Raw genomic sequence first — 15,021 nt, forward strand, 5'->3', positions numbered from 1 at the left:
CTATGATCCATTTGAGTTAATTTTTTGTGAAGGGTGTAAGGTCTGTGTCTAGATTAGATCTTTTTGCACGTGGATGTCCAGCTCTTCCAGTGCCACTTGCTGAGGAGATTCTCTCTGTTCCATTGTATTGCCTTTGCTCCTTTGTCAAAGATCAGTTAATTATAATTATGTGGGTCTATTTCTGAGCTCCCTGTTCTGTTTCATTGATCTACTTGTCCATTCTCTAGCCCATACTATACTGCCTTGATTACTGTAGTTTTATCGTAAGTCTTCAAGTCAAGTAGTGTCATTTCTCCAACTTTGTCCTTCTCCTTCAATACTGAGTTGGCTATTCTGAGTCTTTTGCCTCTCCATATAAACTTTAGAATGAGTTTGTCAATATCCATAAAATAACTTGCTGGGATTTTGATTGGGATTGCATTGAATGTATAGACTAAGTCGAAAAGAACTGACATCTTGATAATATTGAGTCTTCCTATCCATGAACAAGGGATATCACTCCATTTATTTAGTTCTTTGATTTCATTCATCAGAATTTTGTAGTTTTCTGCATATAGATTTGTACATATTTTGTTAGATTTATGTCTAAGTATTTCAACTTTGGGGGTGCTAATGTAAATGGTTTTGGGTTTTTAATTTCAAATTCCACTTGTTCGTTGCCAGTATACAGAAAAGTGATTGGCTCTTGTATTTTAACCCTGTATCCTGCAACTTTGCATAATCACTTATTAGTTTCAAGAGGTTTTTTTTGTTGATTCTTTCAGATTTTCTTCATAGATGATCATGTCATCTTTACTTATTCATTCTCCAATATTCTTATTTTCTTTATGTAGATATGAGTTTCTGACCTATATCATTTTCCTTCTCTCTCAAGGACTTCTTTTAACATTTCTTGCAAGGCAGGTAAACTGGCAATAAATTCTGTCAATTTTTGTTTGTCTGAAAAAGTCTTTATTTCTCCTACACTTTTGAGAGAGCGTTTCATAGGGCACAGAATTCTAGGTTGGTGATTTTCTTCTCTCACTCCACTCTCTTCTGGCTTGCATGGTTTCTGAGGAGAATTTGGATATAATTCTTAGCTTTAACCCTCCATGGGTAAGGTGTTTTTTTCCTCTGGCTTCTTTCAAGATTGTTTCTTTATCTCTGATTTTCTAAAGTTTCCATATGGCATGCCTTGGTGTAGTTTTTCTGGCACTTATCTTGCTCAGTATTCTCTGAGCTTCCTGGATCTGTGGTTTGGTGTCTGATATTAACTTGGGAAAATTCTCAGCCATTATAGCTTTGAATTTTCTTTCTGCTCTTTTCTCTCCGTCTTTTCTTTCTGATATTGCAATTATGTGTATGTTACATATTTTGTCCCACAGTTTTTGGATGTTCTATTCTGTTTGTGTTCAGTCTTTGTTCTCTTTGATTTTCAGTTTTGAAAGTTTCTATTGTCATATCCTCAAGCTCAGTGTTCTTTCCTCAGCCGTGTCCCGTCTGCGAATGAGCCCATCAAAGGCATTCTTCATTTCTGTTAGTGTTTCTGATGTCTAGCATTTCTTTTTCTTTCTTAGAATTCCCATCTCTCTGCTTGCATTATCAATCTGTTATTGCATGTTGTTTACTTTTTCCATTAAAGCCCTTAGCATATTAAACATAGTTTTAAAAAGTTTCTGGTCTGATAATTCCAACATTCCTGTCATATCTGACTCTGGTTCTAATGCTTGTTCAGTTTTCCCCCTGCAACCTCATTTTCTTTTCTTTTATAGAAGATTAGCCCTGAGGTAACACCTGCCGCCAATCCTCCTCTTTTTGCTGAGGAAAACTGGCCTTGAGCTGACATCCGTGCCCATCTTCCTCCACTTTATATGTGGGATGCCTGCCACAGCGTGGCTTGACAAGCAGTGCATAGGTCCGCACCCGGGATCTGAACCGCCGAACCCCGGGCCACCGAAGTGGAACATGTGAACTTAACTGCTGCGCCACCGGGCTGGCGCCTTGTTCAGTCTTTTTAAACTGTGTTCTGTGCTTTTTAGTAAGCCTGGCAATTTTGTATTGAAAGATGGACATGAGGCATTCGATAAAGGGAACTGTGGTAAATAATCCCTTAGTCAGATGGTAGTAAGGGGTGGGGGGAGCAGAAGCATACTGTAGTCCTGCAATTAGGTCTCAGTCTTTCAGGAGCCTGTGCCCCTGGACTGTGAGCTTCACTAGTGCCTTCCAGTTGTTCCCCCTCCTCCTTTCAGGTGGGACAGCGTGGCTAGAGGGGACTGGAATTGGGTGTTTTCCTTGCCCCACGTGGAAGGCTAGAGTTGAAGTTGAGTACTCCCCTTCCCATGGGTGGGTTAGGCTCAGATAAAACCCCAGCGGGATAGGCTCTGGTGAAATAGTTTCCTGAGGGCAGGTCTTGCTAAGAAAAACGGAATGCTCTGGTGTGTTTCAAAATGGCTACTTTTTACCTCCCTGTGCCCGAAGCAGAGGGGATTTTTCTCCAGTATTCACCGTGAGGACCTTGTAGAACTCCTAGAGATTAAACTGGGTTGCCTCAGTGTTTCTAACTCAGACTTGTCCACACTGCACCTCCAGTAATTTGTTAATTAGAGCTCAGGTTTTCCTCCCCTGGCACTGGTTCCTGCGGAGGTTTCTGCTCATGGGTTTCTGCTCAGATAAGTTGGGATTCTCTGTATCCACCTGTCTGTCTCTCCAATTTGGGGGGAAGCGGTTTACTCTGGGACCTCACTTCTCTCAAAGATCTAAGAAGAGCAGTTGAGTTTTCAGTTTGTTCAACTTTTTACTTGCTGTTAGGATGGAGTGGTAGCTTCTCAGCTCCTTATATGCTGACTGGAAACCAGCAGTCGGTCAAGTATTTTTCATTTTTGTGTTTTCCAGGGTTTCTTGTATAACATTTGTATACAGAAGGTGCTTAAAGACTTCTCCTAAACTTTCATGGATGTCATTGGTAATAGCTTATATTTTCAAGCGCTTTCTAGATCCCGGTCACTGTTCTAAGTGTTTTACATACATACTCTATTTAAACCTCACAAGAACTCGCCTATAAGTACTGTTATTATTCCCATTTCACAGATGAGGAAGCTGAAGCACACAGCAGTTAAGTATCTTCCCCCAAAGGAACACAGCCAGGCAATGATGGAACCAGAATTCAAACTCAAAATGTCTAACCTGAGAATCCACGCTCATAACCACCATGCTCTATGACCCAAGCTGACTCCTAAAAATCTTGATAATATTGTGATCTGATTTACTCACGTAAAATTCCAATAGCCCAGGGGATTACTTCTTATTCTACTTATTTTGGAAACTGCTAATACAATGTTTCAATTTACCACCCAAATATCTGAAATTACTGAAAAGAGAGTGCCTTTGAGTACACATACCCTACAGGTCACTACAAGAAAAGGGTTATGTTTTCATGCAGTCCACATGGAAACTGATGCACCACAGGAGTTCTATTAGTTCCCAGAAACTGACAAAGGTCTTCCTCAGCCCATCAGAGATGCTCCACATTGGCTAAAATGAATCTAGGAAAAAGACTTCCATGTTCCTATGGATAGAAACGTGAACTATTTTCTATGACAAGTTAGCACTGAGTCTTACATAAATATAACTTTGAGAGCACTAACGTTTTAAGCCAACTAGATTATTCTGATTCCACTGCATATACATTGAGGTTCACCACCATTAACAGACAAGCCAAAGATAATCGTGGCCCTGTGGGCTATGCCAGCTGTAGCGATGAATCTGAAGTCTGTTTTCGTAGCAGCCACTTTTTGCTCTGCACTCAGACTGACTGCACACTTAGTTCTCTTTCTTTATGGAAACTTGGTTTATCTGCACCACTAATCTATTCTCTTTTTTCTGACAAGTGATGCAGAGTTTAAAAGTTTAGAAAATATTCTTATTATTTATTGATTGGAATTCATATTGGTAGGTTTAGGACACATGGGAAACATCAAGTATCCCATCATGTTGAAATATCAAAATGCACGATCATCTTTCATCAACATATTCTTCTTTATCAATTAAGTGGATGCTCTATGGCGATTAGCCAATATCAGGAGAGTTTATATCATCAGGTGAGCTGTATATCCCACCCTATCCTCACTTGGTTGAGAAAAGAATCATATTCTAATTAAATTTATACAGTGAGAAAATTTATCTCCCAAAAGCACACAAAAATGTACGTGGGAACTTCCTCCTCTCCTCTCCACCAAAAAACCCACTTTGCATTCCTTAACATTATATTATAGCACATTGTTTATGTCTTGAAAACACATGTGCTAAGCTCTACTTGGTTTAACAAATTTGTGGATAATAAATATCTAATGGACTATGGACAAGTTTATTAGACATTTTTTGATACCGCACTAATTTACAGAACTCATTTTTCATTCATTCACTCTTTCATTCATTCGTTATTGACATGTGCCCCAGGCTGGTGCTAGAACTGACAGCCCATGATGGCAGTACGGTGTGCTAGTGTGAGCACAACAGTAGAGACAACACGATCTGAGAGCTCAGAGAAACCAGCAGTGCTTTATCAAGGTGCTCAGAGAAGGTTCTAAGCAGGCAGACGTTAAGAACTACATTTCTCCGACAGACAAAGACAAGGAGCACTGAAATTGTGACCTCATCTAGTTAAGACTCTTTCTTTCCTGGAAAGTACTTCATCAGGTTCTGCAGGTTTATAATGGGTTTGTAGACTCTGCATGCCATTGACCTTAGATTCTTTTCAATAAAGGTTGTATGTCTAGGGGTCAAACTCTATACTAGAGGCAGGACCAGAAAATGGGCCTTCTAGGTCTGGTATATTCTGAAACACAATCTAGTAAGGATGCATTTGGCCAGGGACTCCCTAGCCAGTACTGAAGGTTGTACTCTGAACCATGCCAAGGGACACTCTTTCTAACACAGATGTTGTAGAAATGTACATTCCTCATGGTAGAAAATGGCAGTAAAAACTCTGATTCAAATAAAAGTGGTATATTAGGACAATTTTTTGACAAATGGAAATAAAGCATCTTGAGGAGAAGTCGCCTCTTTAAAATTCATACAAAGGTGTGTTGACCACAGGCTGCCCTGTTTTTGCCCAAACATGACTCTGGCCTCTGCCAGGATAGAGAGAGGAAGTGGATGACCTCAGGTGGCGGTCTCCTCTCTCATTAGCACACTTATCCTGCAGTTGTCCCACTGACCAAGCCTAGGACAGATGATAAGAGCCCTGGAGGATCAGAGAAAGAGGCGAGAAGAAGAGTAGTGGGAAAGGCACGCACAGGCTGACTTTTCCCTCTGTCACTTGCTCTTGGTGTCCTGCCCTCACGGTGAGAGTTCTAGGGTCCATGTCTCCTTTGCCTGAACTGTCACTCCAGGGCTTCCTTTCCACGATTTCACTTTCCCTTGATACCTCCAGCAGCAAAGCGGGCAGGGCATCTCCATCAGACAACATGGTGCTTGACTTTACACACCTCAAAACAGAGACCCTTTCTCACCCATCCTTTCAACCTGTCAGCCTAGCAGTGTTTGGTTTAAAGCAGATACTGAAAAAACTGGGTGAGTAACATGAATGAATACAATTAATAGGCAAAATCCATTTTTGGAATAACCAGTTGATTTCATTTATCCCTGACTTCACTGGGATTAATATTATAAAGCAAACAATAAGGGAAAATTGGCTTACACAAGGCCAGTCATCGTCTCGGCTCTGCTATACTTCTTTTCTCAAGAAATGATGAGAGATGGCATGTGCCAAAGAGAATTTTATTTTAAGGAACTATCAGGGGCAAAAATGACTTAATTAGAAGGAAAAAAAGAAAACTTTTAATTCAAAGAAATCAATGAAGGGGTTGTTACTTAGATTTGTAAAATACTACAAAAGTAAAAAATGGCAGGAGTCAAATTACAAATAAAAGAAAGTCCCGTCTGCTCTGGGTAATCTGAAAAGTTCCTGAAATAGACAGTAATTGAAGTAACTCTCTCACCTTGTAATTATTCATGATTTCAGTTAACCACGGCTTAACGGACTTTACAGTGTCTTCTCGCAAGTACTTTTCAACTGTGGATCCATCATGAAAAGTCCGGTTTCCCACATGGATGGCTTGTCTCACTTCTGGGAGGGACAAAAACTTCCCGTAGTAACTCTGGTCCTCAGGTTCCTGGCAGAAGACAGCGACAGAAAGATATTAGAGGCACGTGGCTGGGTGGCGGGATAGCACACTGTAGAAAACGTCAAAATTCTCCTAACATACCACAGTGAACAAGATGTGACGTGACTATTGTCTCCGCTCTGAAAATTTTAACTTGAGGGTTTTGAGGAAATTTAAACTTTACCAACAACAAATCTGGATGATCTGACCCTCTTGGAGCCAATATCCCATTTGTAAATGCTGAATTTTCCTATTTGAAAATTAGTATTTTGCAATCTGTGACTCCAATTAACAAGCTCATTTGAGACAAAAGTAGGGAAAACGGAAGAGGTGAGATTATCAAAATCAATTTGCTCCTTGTCAGAGGCTCTATGGAAAGAAGCCCACATGGACCACAAAAGGGCCGGGGCAGGTGGCGTGGTGGTTTAAAAGCTGAGGATTCTTTTCCATGTTCTGTTGTTTATTAAAACTACACTCATGAAATAATCAGGTGACCATAATCTAAGGGGGAAAACACATTAAGTGTTAAAACAGATGATACTTTATGAAGGACATAAGACCAAAAAAAAGGTGTCCTTTGGGGCTGGCCTGGCGGCATAGTGGTTGAGTTGCACACTCCACTTTGGCAGCCCAGGGCTCACTATTTCAGATCCTGGGTGTGGACCTATGTGCTGCTCATCAAGCTATGCTGTGGTGGTGTCCCACATACAAAGTAGAGGAATACTGCCACATATGTTAGCTCAATGACAATATTCCTCAATCAAAATAAGGAAGATTGGCAAAGATGTTAGTTCAGGGCCAATCTTCCTCACCAAAAACGAAACAAAAACAAAAACAAGGTGTCCTTGAGCCTTATTTTAAAAAATTGCATAAAAGTGTTTGCAATATTCATTATACTAAAAGAAAAAAAAGGAGCAAATTCAGTTTTAAAAAAGTTACAAAAGAGTAAAAAAAACTGCCAGAGTTTGCAGTCAACAATTTTGTGCATCATCAACAATTTTTGCTAACTGCGAATACATTACTTTGTAAAGAAAAAAATGTAATCACACATTTTGTTTCTCTCTTGCCTACCATATGTTTTATCTTGGTAGTATCTAAATCCAAAACCACAGGGCTGGCAAATTCCATTGAAATTAGCTTTATATTTTATTTACAAATTAGTTCATAAATAAGGCAATTTTAAAAACAGAATGCATTCTCATATACACTAGACAAAGATTATACAAATCCAAATGCCTCCTTGGGTTCCTTTTGTCTTATTTGATTAATTTACACAAAAGACGTCACCCTTGGCCTACTTTTATGGAAGGAACTACTTGAATACTTTGAGAAATATTCCAGAGGGCTTGAAGTGAGGGCCATATTAAATGTACAAGACATCTTAAGTTAAAAGTAAGACAAAGCAAATATTTTCATAAAGGCTTTGGTGCTTTTGATTACCCAAGCTGTCTTAAGAACAGAACAAATAATGTGGGCATTTTCAAGAAACTCACTGCAGGCTAGGAGCTCTGGGACCTGACACCCAGAACTGCAAGCCTGGCCCCACTTCTGTATACAAGCTCTGTTCAGGGGAAACTGTGTTAATCAGAGAGTGTTTTGAGTTATCCAGAATATCACACATTCTCAACAGTCAGATTAGCATGTATATAACATTGACGGGGAAAAAATCCTACAGATCGGTAGACCAAAGAATGCAACACAGTTTGGACATATTTGTCTAGTACAGAGTCAGCTATAATATTTCCCAAATTGGAGGAAGTTTGGTTTTGCCAAAAGTTTTAAGCAAATGCTATTATGGTTTTTGAAATGTTCTTAGTACCGTGCACTGTAAAAAGTTATAGTAATTAGAACATCCTGTAACATTCCTGAAGTAAGAAGGCTCAGTTGTTACGTCACCGTCTAGTAGTTTATCCAGTACCTAGGTGGGGAGAGAAGGGAGAAAGAAGGAAAGAAAACATCAGGGTGGGTAAAAATACACAGGCATCTGTCATTTCATCTATTCAATAACTTTTTCACTCCTGCATTGTTTCATTCAACAACCATTTATTGCACATCTCCTCTGGGCTAGACATTGTCCTAGGAATTGGGGAAACAGCAGTGAACAAGACGGACCAGAAGTCCTCCCTTGGGGAGCTTATCTTCTCGAGAGGGACAGTAAACAAGCATTAACAGGTAACATGAGCAGTATGTTAGAGGTGATAAGTGCTAAGGGAAAAACTAAAGAGGAGAAGGGGAGTAGGATGTGTCATGGGTGCGTGTGGGCATGTGTGTGTGCGTGAGTGTACGGGACACTGCACAGAGGAGGAGACAGAGGTCTCACTTAGAAGGTAGCATTTGAGTAAAGACCTGTGAGAAGGGAGGAAGTGAGGCATGCGGACCTCTAGGGAGAAAACATTCCAGGCAGAGGGAACAGCGAGCTCAGAGGCCCTGACTACAGGAGTGAGCCTCGGAGGGAAAGGCTGCCATAACATGGATCCTTGATCACTCACCCACAGTATGAGGAGAGAGGACAGAGGATACGACATACATGCAGGTGCTGGGAGCTGGTGGAAGTTATCCTCGGACTTCTAACTTTCATCAGCTGAGGGTAAGAGCCGTCAGCACAGCTGTGTGCTTTTCTCTAGTCGTGGTCAGCGGTATGGAGGCAGGCACGGAGTGGTAGAGAAGGGCATTTAGCCAGGACTGTAGTTTGGCCAAAGGAGATGGAGGAAGTACGAAGGGGACAAAGGTTGGGAATGTATGCAAACGACTGGCCTTGGATTTAAGGTGGGTAATTAGAGAAATTAAGACTTGAGGGGGTTAGGGATCATAAAGACATTGTAGGACCAATGGACTGAAAGGCAATGGGGTTGCAGGATTGTTGTTTGAGTTGGTATATTTGCAGAAGTGAACTGGGAGGTGGCAGTTGGAGGAAGATGTTTGAATCTGAGATTGCGGAGCGATTGTTGGCTTTTTGTTGTTGTTGCTGTAATGAGAATGAGCCGCTAAGGTAAAAAGGAGAACAAAATCACTGAAAGGGAGGAGACTAAGGCACTGAGGGACCAAATATTAAAAGGATCTTCACTGTGGATACTGCAATCACCAGAAATAATGACAAGAGCAATGCCAGATTCTGCACAGCAGAGGAAACAATCAACAAAATGAAAAGACAACCTAACAATTGGGAGAAGATACTTGCAAACCATATATTGGATAAGGGGTTAATATCCAAAATATACAAAGAACTCATACGTCTCAACAACAAAAAAACGAACAACCCAGTTAAAAAATGGGCAAAAGATCTGAACAGAGATTTCGCCAAAGAAGATATACAGATGGCCAACAGGTACATGAAAACATGTTCAACATCATTAACTATCAGGGAAATGCAAATCAAAACTACAGTGAGGTATCAATTCACTCTGGTCAAAATGGCTATAATTAACAAGACAGGAAACAAGAGGTGTTGGAGAGGCTGTGGAGAGAAGGGAACTCTCATACACTGCTGGTGGCAGTGCAAACTGGTGCAGCCACTATGGAAAACAGTATGGAGTTTCCTCAGAAAATTAAGAATAGATCTACAATATGATCCAGCTATTCCACTGCTGGATATTTATCCAAAGAACTTGAAAACACAAATGCATAATGATACATGCACCCCTATGTTCACTGCAGCCTTATTCACAATAGCCAAGACTTGGAAGTACCCTAGGTGCCCATCAAGGGACGAATGGATAAAGATGTGGTGTATATACACAATGGAATACTACTCAGCCATAAGAAAGGATGAAATCCAGCCATTTGTGACAACATGGATGAAACTTAAGGGAATTATGCTGAGTGAAATAAGTCAGAAGGAGAAAGTAAAATACCATATGATCTCACTCATAAGTAGAAGATAAAAACGACAACAAACAAACACATAGGAACAGAGGGGAAGGGGGGACGGAGGAGGGAGAAAGGAGGAATTAGGCACACATGTGTGGTGATGGATTGTGATTAGTCTTTGGGTGGCGAACATGATGTAATCTACACAGAATTCGAAATACATTATGATGTACATCTGAAAGTTATATAATGTTATAATCCAATGTTACTGCTATAAAAACAAAAATTAAAAAAAAAGAGTGATGCCGGAGAGAGTGACAGTGAGACAGAAGCTAAAATATTCAGAGAATGAGGAGTAAGCAAGGGGTTGGTAGACAACTACAACAAGCAGGGGTGGGTGGTACCATGTGAGGACATGAGATTCAAAGCTCAATGCTTTAGGAGGCAGGGAACATGATCTGGAACAGCAATGAGGAGCAAGGAGGACACTCACTCTACCTATAAACCAAGTGCTACAAAGTAGGTAAGAGGGAAAACAGCCCCAAATTGAGAGGGCTGCAAGGGAAGTAGCATCATCAGAGGAGAAGCAGATTTTGGGTAGAGCAAGAAGATAAAAGGAACAGCCATAGAAGAGATTGAGAACATTGGGGAGTTCGGATGAGGACACTGAGTTGTAACGGGCTCTTGTGAAATGAACTCAGCACATTTTCAAAACTATCAAGTATGAATTTAGGTTCCTTACAAGGTAAGATATTAGTATCCTAATTTTACATATGAGGAAACTGAGGCACATAGAGGTTAAGCCACCTGTCAAGGACACCTCACTAACAATGTCAGAGGTGAGATTCAAACTCAGGCGATGACTCTGCAGCCTACATGCTCAGGTTGGGGCAAGTCCTGGCGCCCCAACAGTCAGACTGCAGTGTCTCCCGGTCTTCAATTCTTTCTGGCCACGCTTTTTGGTTTAACACAAGGTTTCATTATCTTATTAAATTAGTTTTCTGTTTCAAACATGAAGCAACTTAACTTATCCAAGTTACTCTTGCCATGGGGTTAGGGACCAAGTATTAAAAGGATCATCACGGTGGAACATGAGGGTAGGGTGGGTAAGAATTATGCCTTAGCAATGCTGTGGTTGCTCAGGGCCACTGCAGCTGGCTTGCAGATTGTGCGCTACATGGACATGCCTGGTTGAGAGGGGAGAAGGGGCAGAGAACCAGCCCCAGTTCTGCTTGCCAACCTGGATAAGTTTGGAGAAATGGCCACTTTTTATCTTCACAAATGGCGGCATCTGCTTCCCAATCCTGAACCCACAGGACTATGTCAGCCCAGAAGAGATGTCTTTTTCTAATTTGTCCATCCAGAGGGGACACTGTAGGCCAGCAATGGTCCCGGATGTATACAGCAATTCTGGAATTCACCTTTAGAAATTATCTTCAACACCAATGGAAAGAGAATGGATTTGATTTCAGGAAGAGTCAAAAATGATTTGCTGTCAAACAAATAAGGTGGGCAGTCAAGACCTGTGAAATCTAGTTTCTGGTCAAAACTTATTTCACAAAGAGAACTCTATGATCCAGAACATTGTCAAGGATAGGAGACAACACAGGACCAGAGACTGGCCATTGTGCATCTTGCAGAATCTCTACGATGTCCCAGGATTTTTATAGAATGCCTGAAAATTGCCACTGGGTGCAAATCAGGGGGAACATTTCCAGCCCTAGGCCTGCCACAATCTATTATGTGGCTTTTGGCAATTGATGACAACCCTACAGGCTCAGCATCCTCATCAGTGAAATGTGCACGTGTGCACTTGTGTAAGGAGAGAAGATGATCGATAAAGTTCCCACTAGCTCTGAGTTACTCCTCTTTGATTAACTAAGTCATTTTAGGGGATCAGAACATCAAACAGGCTTTATTATTTAAGCTTGAGATTTTGACATTTGGATTCTCTTGGGTTTCAAGATTTCATGGAGTCTTCTACTGCATCCGTTCAAACACATTTTACCACTACTTACTTACTTTCTTAGGTATCATTTTATCTATTTCCCTTGAAAAAGTAAAGGTCTTTATGTTTTCATTCGTTACTCAAGATATTGGACCAATGGTCACAGAGACACTCCATACCATCAAGGGTTTTTTGGTGTTTTTTTGGTGTTTGCTTCTTCTTTCGTTTTGTGATGGTTTGGGCCTCATGGGCCATCTCCTTGTATCTCTGAATACAGAAAATAGCTGAATTTTTCAAGTTTCACTAATCCTATGGGTGCTTATGTGGCTGCATCATGCTCCACAGACATCCTTATGTTGTTTTTTTTTCCTTTTGGGCCTACCAAATCTTCTTGCTCTTGACACTGCTTAATTCCATATGCTTCTTCAAAAAGACATCAAATGTCTCATTTGCAGATTGCTCTCATGCAATGTAAAATTTGGTATTAATTCTAAATTCTAAACGTTTAGTTTTCACCCTTTCTGCCTACCACAGGAGAGCCCAAAAACCAGTCTTGAAAATACTGTCATTGCAAGTTGAAGAATGGCCTTACATGTCCCTGATAAGATCCCTCTTCCTTTGCATTTATAATCACACAAGAAATTCTGAATCCACACTTTGCAGCCATGTCAGATGTCCTGACACAGGGAAGGGGAGACTGTTAGCATCTTGCAGAATGGCTGGGGACTTCCTGAGCTCGCTCCAGTTGCACAGCTTGCTGCTCTCAGAATTCATCACAAGGGCAGTCTCTGTCTTGAGGGGCTTCAGGTAGTGCCCTGGCACGCTACTTGTAAAAGGGAGCATAACTTTATGTCACCCTCCTTCTCCCTAGCTTGTATGTCTCCTGCTTTGATCTGAACATGCTGACCTGCAGTGCCTAGAAGACTTTTAATATTAGTCCTCAGCCTTAATAACAATAACGCCATTAGGTAATTGTTATAGGATGTGCTTCCAATAACAAAAAGATTAAAGGCCTCAAAATTCAATCCTTGCCTCATTTAGTAATGTGTCAAACATGGTGGCTCTATGGTAATGGTGGCAAAAACCCCCTAAGGAAGATTGTTTACACGTGATCTTTGTCTGCACTGGCAAAACAAACAGCAAAACCAGAAAACCACCCAGCCTCCTGTATCGTAATATTTAGTATAGTCTTACATTTTAAATTTTAAATAACCGAAAAAAAAAACCAAAGATGAAGAATACAACCGTATTACTCAATTCTCAAATTCAGTTTTAGGGGAGCAATGTGATGATATTTACAAAGACCAATGGCTCTTTGTAGAAGTTTTAAATTACTACATTTAATAGTCTTTGTTCCTGACATAGAGGAGCATGTGACATTTGTTATACACTGTGGTCACTTCTCCAGCTGAAACCCTGTGTGTGGATATTACCCTTTGGAAGGGTTTAGAGCATATGTTGAAGCATATGCATCCACTTTCTAGGGTGCCTTTCTTCTGATTTCCTTACGATAGGGTGTGCCTTTAGGGCCTACACAGCATTGAAAGAAATCAAAATAGTTAATGAAAGACTACAGTTAGATAAACACCCTGAGGTGATCTCAGGTTTAAAATATAGCCAAAGTAAATTCAAAAAAACCCGGACAGGTCTTTTCTTCATTATGAGCCACTCGTCTCGCCTCCTGCTCTTGGACAGCATAACAGATACACCTTCTCGAACAACAACAAAGAGCCTGAGCACCATCGAGCTCCTAGGACCCTCCTCAGATGGTTCTCATTGCTCCAGGGCAGCGCAGGCCCCAGAACTCACTTCAAAGGCTTGAGACCACTTCTCCTGCTTGATGAATTTCACGCACTCATCGGTCTGCTTCTGGAAGTACTTTCTCTGCTTCTCATCCAACAAGCCAATTTGGTACAGGAATGCTGCATAGCCCCCTATGATCTGAGGAGAAAAGAAACAAACACAAATGCCACAGGGAGAGAAAGAGAGAAGTTAGCGGAGCCCATTTACTTGGTGAAATAACCCTTTGTAATTTGTCAATCTCGCACTAGAATTAGCCAAGCAAGACACATGCACACACACTCACACTCACCACATACCACACAAACACATACAAATATACACACAACACACACACACAACATGTACAAATATGCACACACAAACACACAACACACATATACACAAAACACAGAATCCATACACATCGCATACCACACAACACATACTGCACACACACACCACACACAAACATCCACACACAATACACAAACACACACATACAGCAAACATACACACAACACACACATACACAAAACACAAACACACCACAACATGTGCACACACACCCCCCCCAACGCTCGTGGTCACAGCTAACCTAGACTAACATAGTAAGTTGACACCTTAAAATATTTGGTAAAAATCAAAAGATTTAGGGGCTGGCCCTGTGGCCGAGTGGTTAAGTTCGCGCGCTCCGCTGCAGGCGGCCCAGTGTTTCGTCGGTTTGAATCCTGGGCGCTGACATGGCACTGCTCATCAAGCCACACTGAGGCAGCGTCCCACATGCCACAACTAGAAGGACCCACAATGAAGAATATACAACTATGTACCAGGGGGCTTTGGGGAGAAAAAGGAAAAAATAAAAACTTTAAAAAAAAAATTAAAAGATTTAAATCATTAGAAAGTCAACTGAGTATTTCTGTTTATCAAGTTAGGTCTCTAAGGTAAGAGGAGCCTCCATTTGATTAAAGGGGATTTAATCTCCTTAAGGAACAAAATGGAGCGGAAAAAGGGGCCACCTACAGATTCAGGATCAGAATACGCATCTCCAATAGCGATTCCTTTCAGGTTGATCTTCGTCGTCACCAGTGGGTTGAGCATGTGGATATAGTGTGCGATGGCTGGCACATATTTCCCTGCATAAGACTGAGAAGGGTAGATGTTAAGATGAGCCACCAAAAATTGATGCTAGTAAAATTGTGTTTAAATTAATTAAAAGAACAGTAAAACATTAACATTTCCACATGAGACACACTATGCATTTCTTAACCTCATGCTGTAAATTCCACAATAGCAAAGAGCTCTGTCTCTCACTTCTTTTGTCATCCCAAATAGCACCAAGTG

The 15,021-nt window shown here is 41.0% G+C and overlaps 1 protein-coding gene across 1 annotated transcript in view; it reads right to left on the reverse strand.

Moving 5' to 3' along the window:
• CPVL (carboxypeptidase vitellogenic like) overlaps positions 1–15,021 on the reverse strand; it is a 136,748-nt gene that overhangs the window by 57,471 nt on the left and 64,256 nt on the right. The window contains exons 8-11 of the mRNA XM_008518416.2: positions 14,701–14,823; positions 13,708–13,839; positions 7,963–8,061; positions 5,979–6,152 (exon numbers count right to left, since the gene is read on the reverse strand). Of these exons, the coding sequence (XP_008516638.2) occupies positions 5,979–6,152; positions 7,963–8,061; positions 13,708–13,839; positions 14,701–14,823 (528 nt within the window). The remainder of the gene's footprint in view (positions 1–5,978; positions 6,153–7,962; positions 8,062–13,707; positions 13,840–14,700; positions 14,824–15,021) is intronic.

Source organism: Equus przewalskii, chromosome 4, assembly GCF_037783145.1.
Source record: "Equus przewalskii isolate Varuska chromosome 4, EquPr2, whole genome shotgun sequence".
In the NCBI taxonomy this organism is placed as follows: domain Eukaryota; kingdom Metazoa; phylum Chordata; class Mammalia; order Perissodactyla; family Equidae; genus Equus; species Equus przewalskii.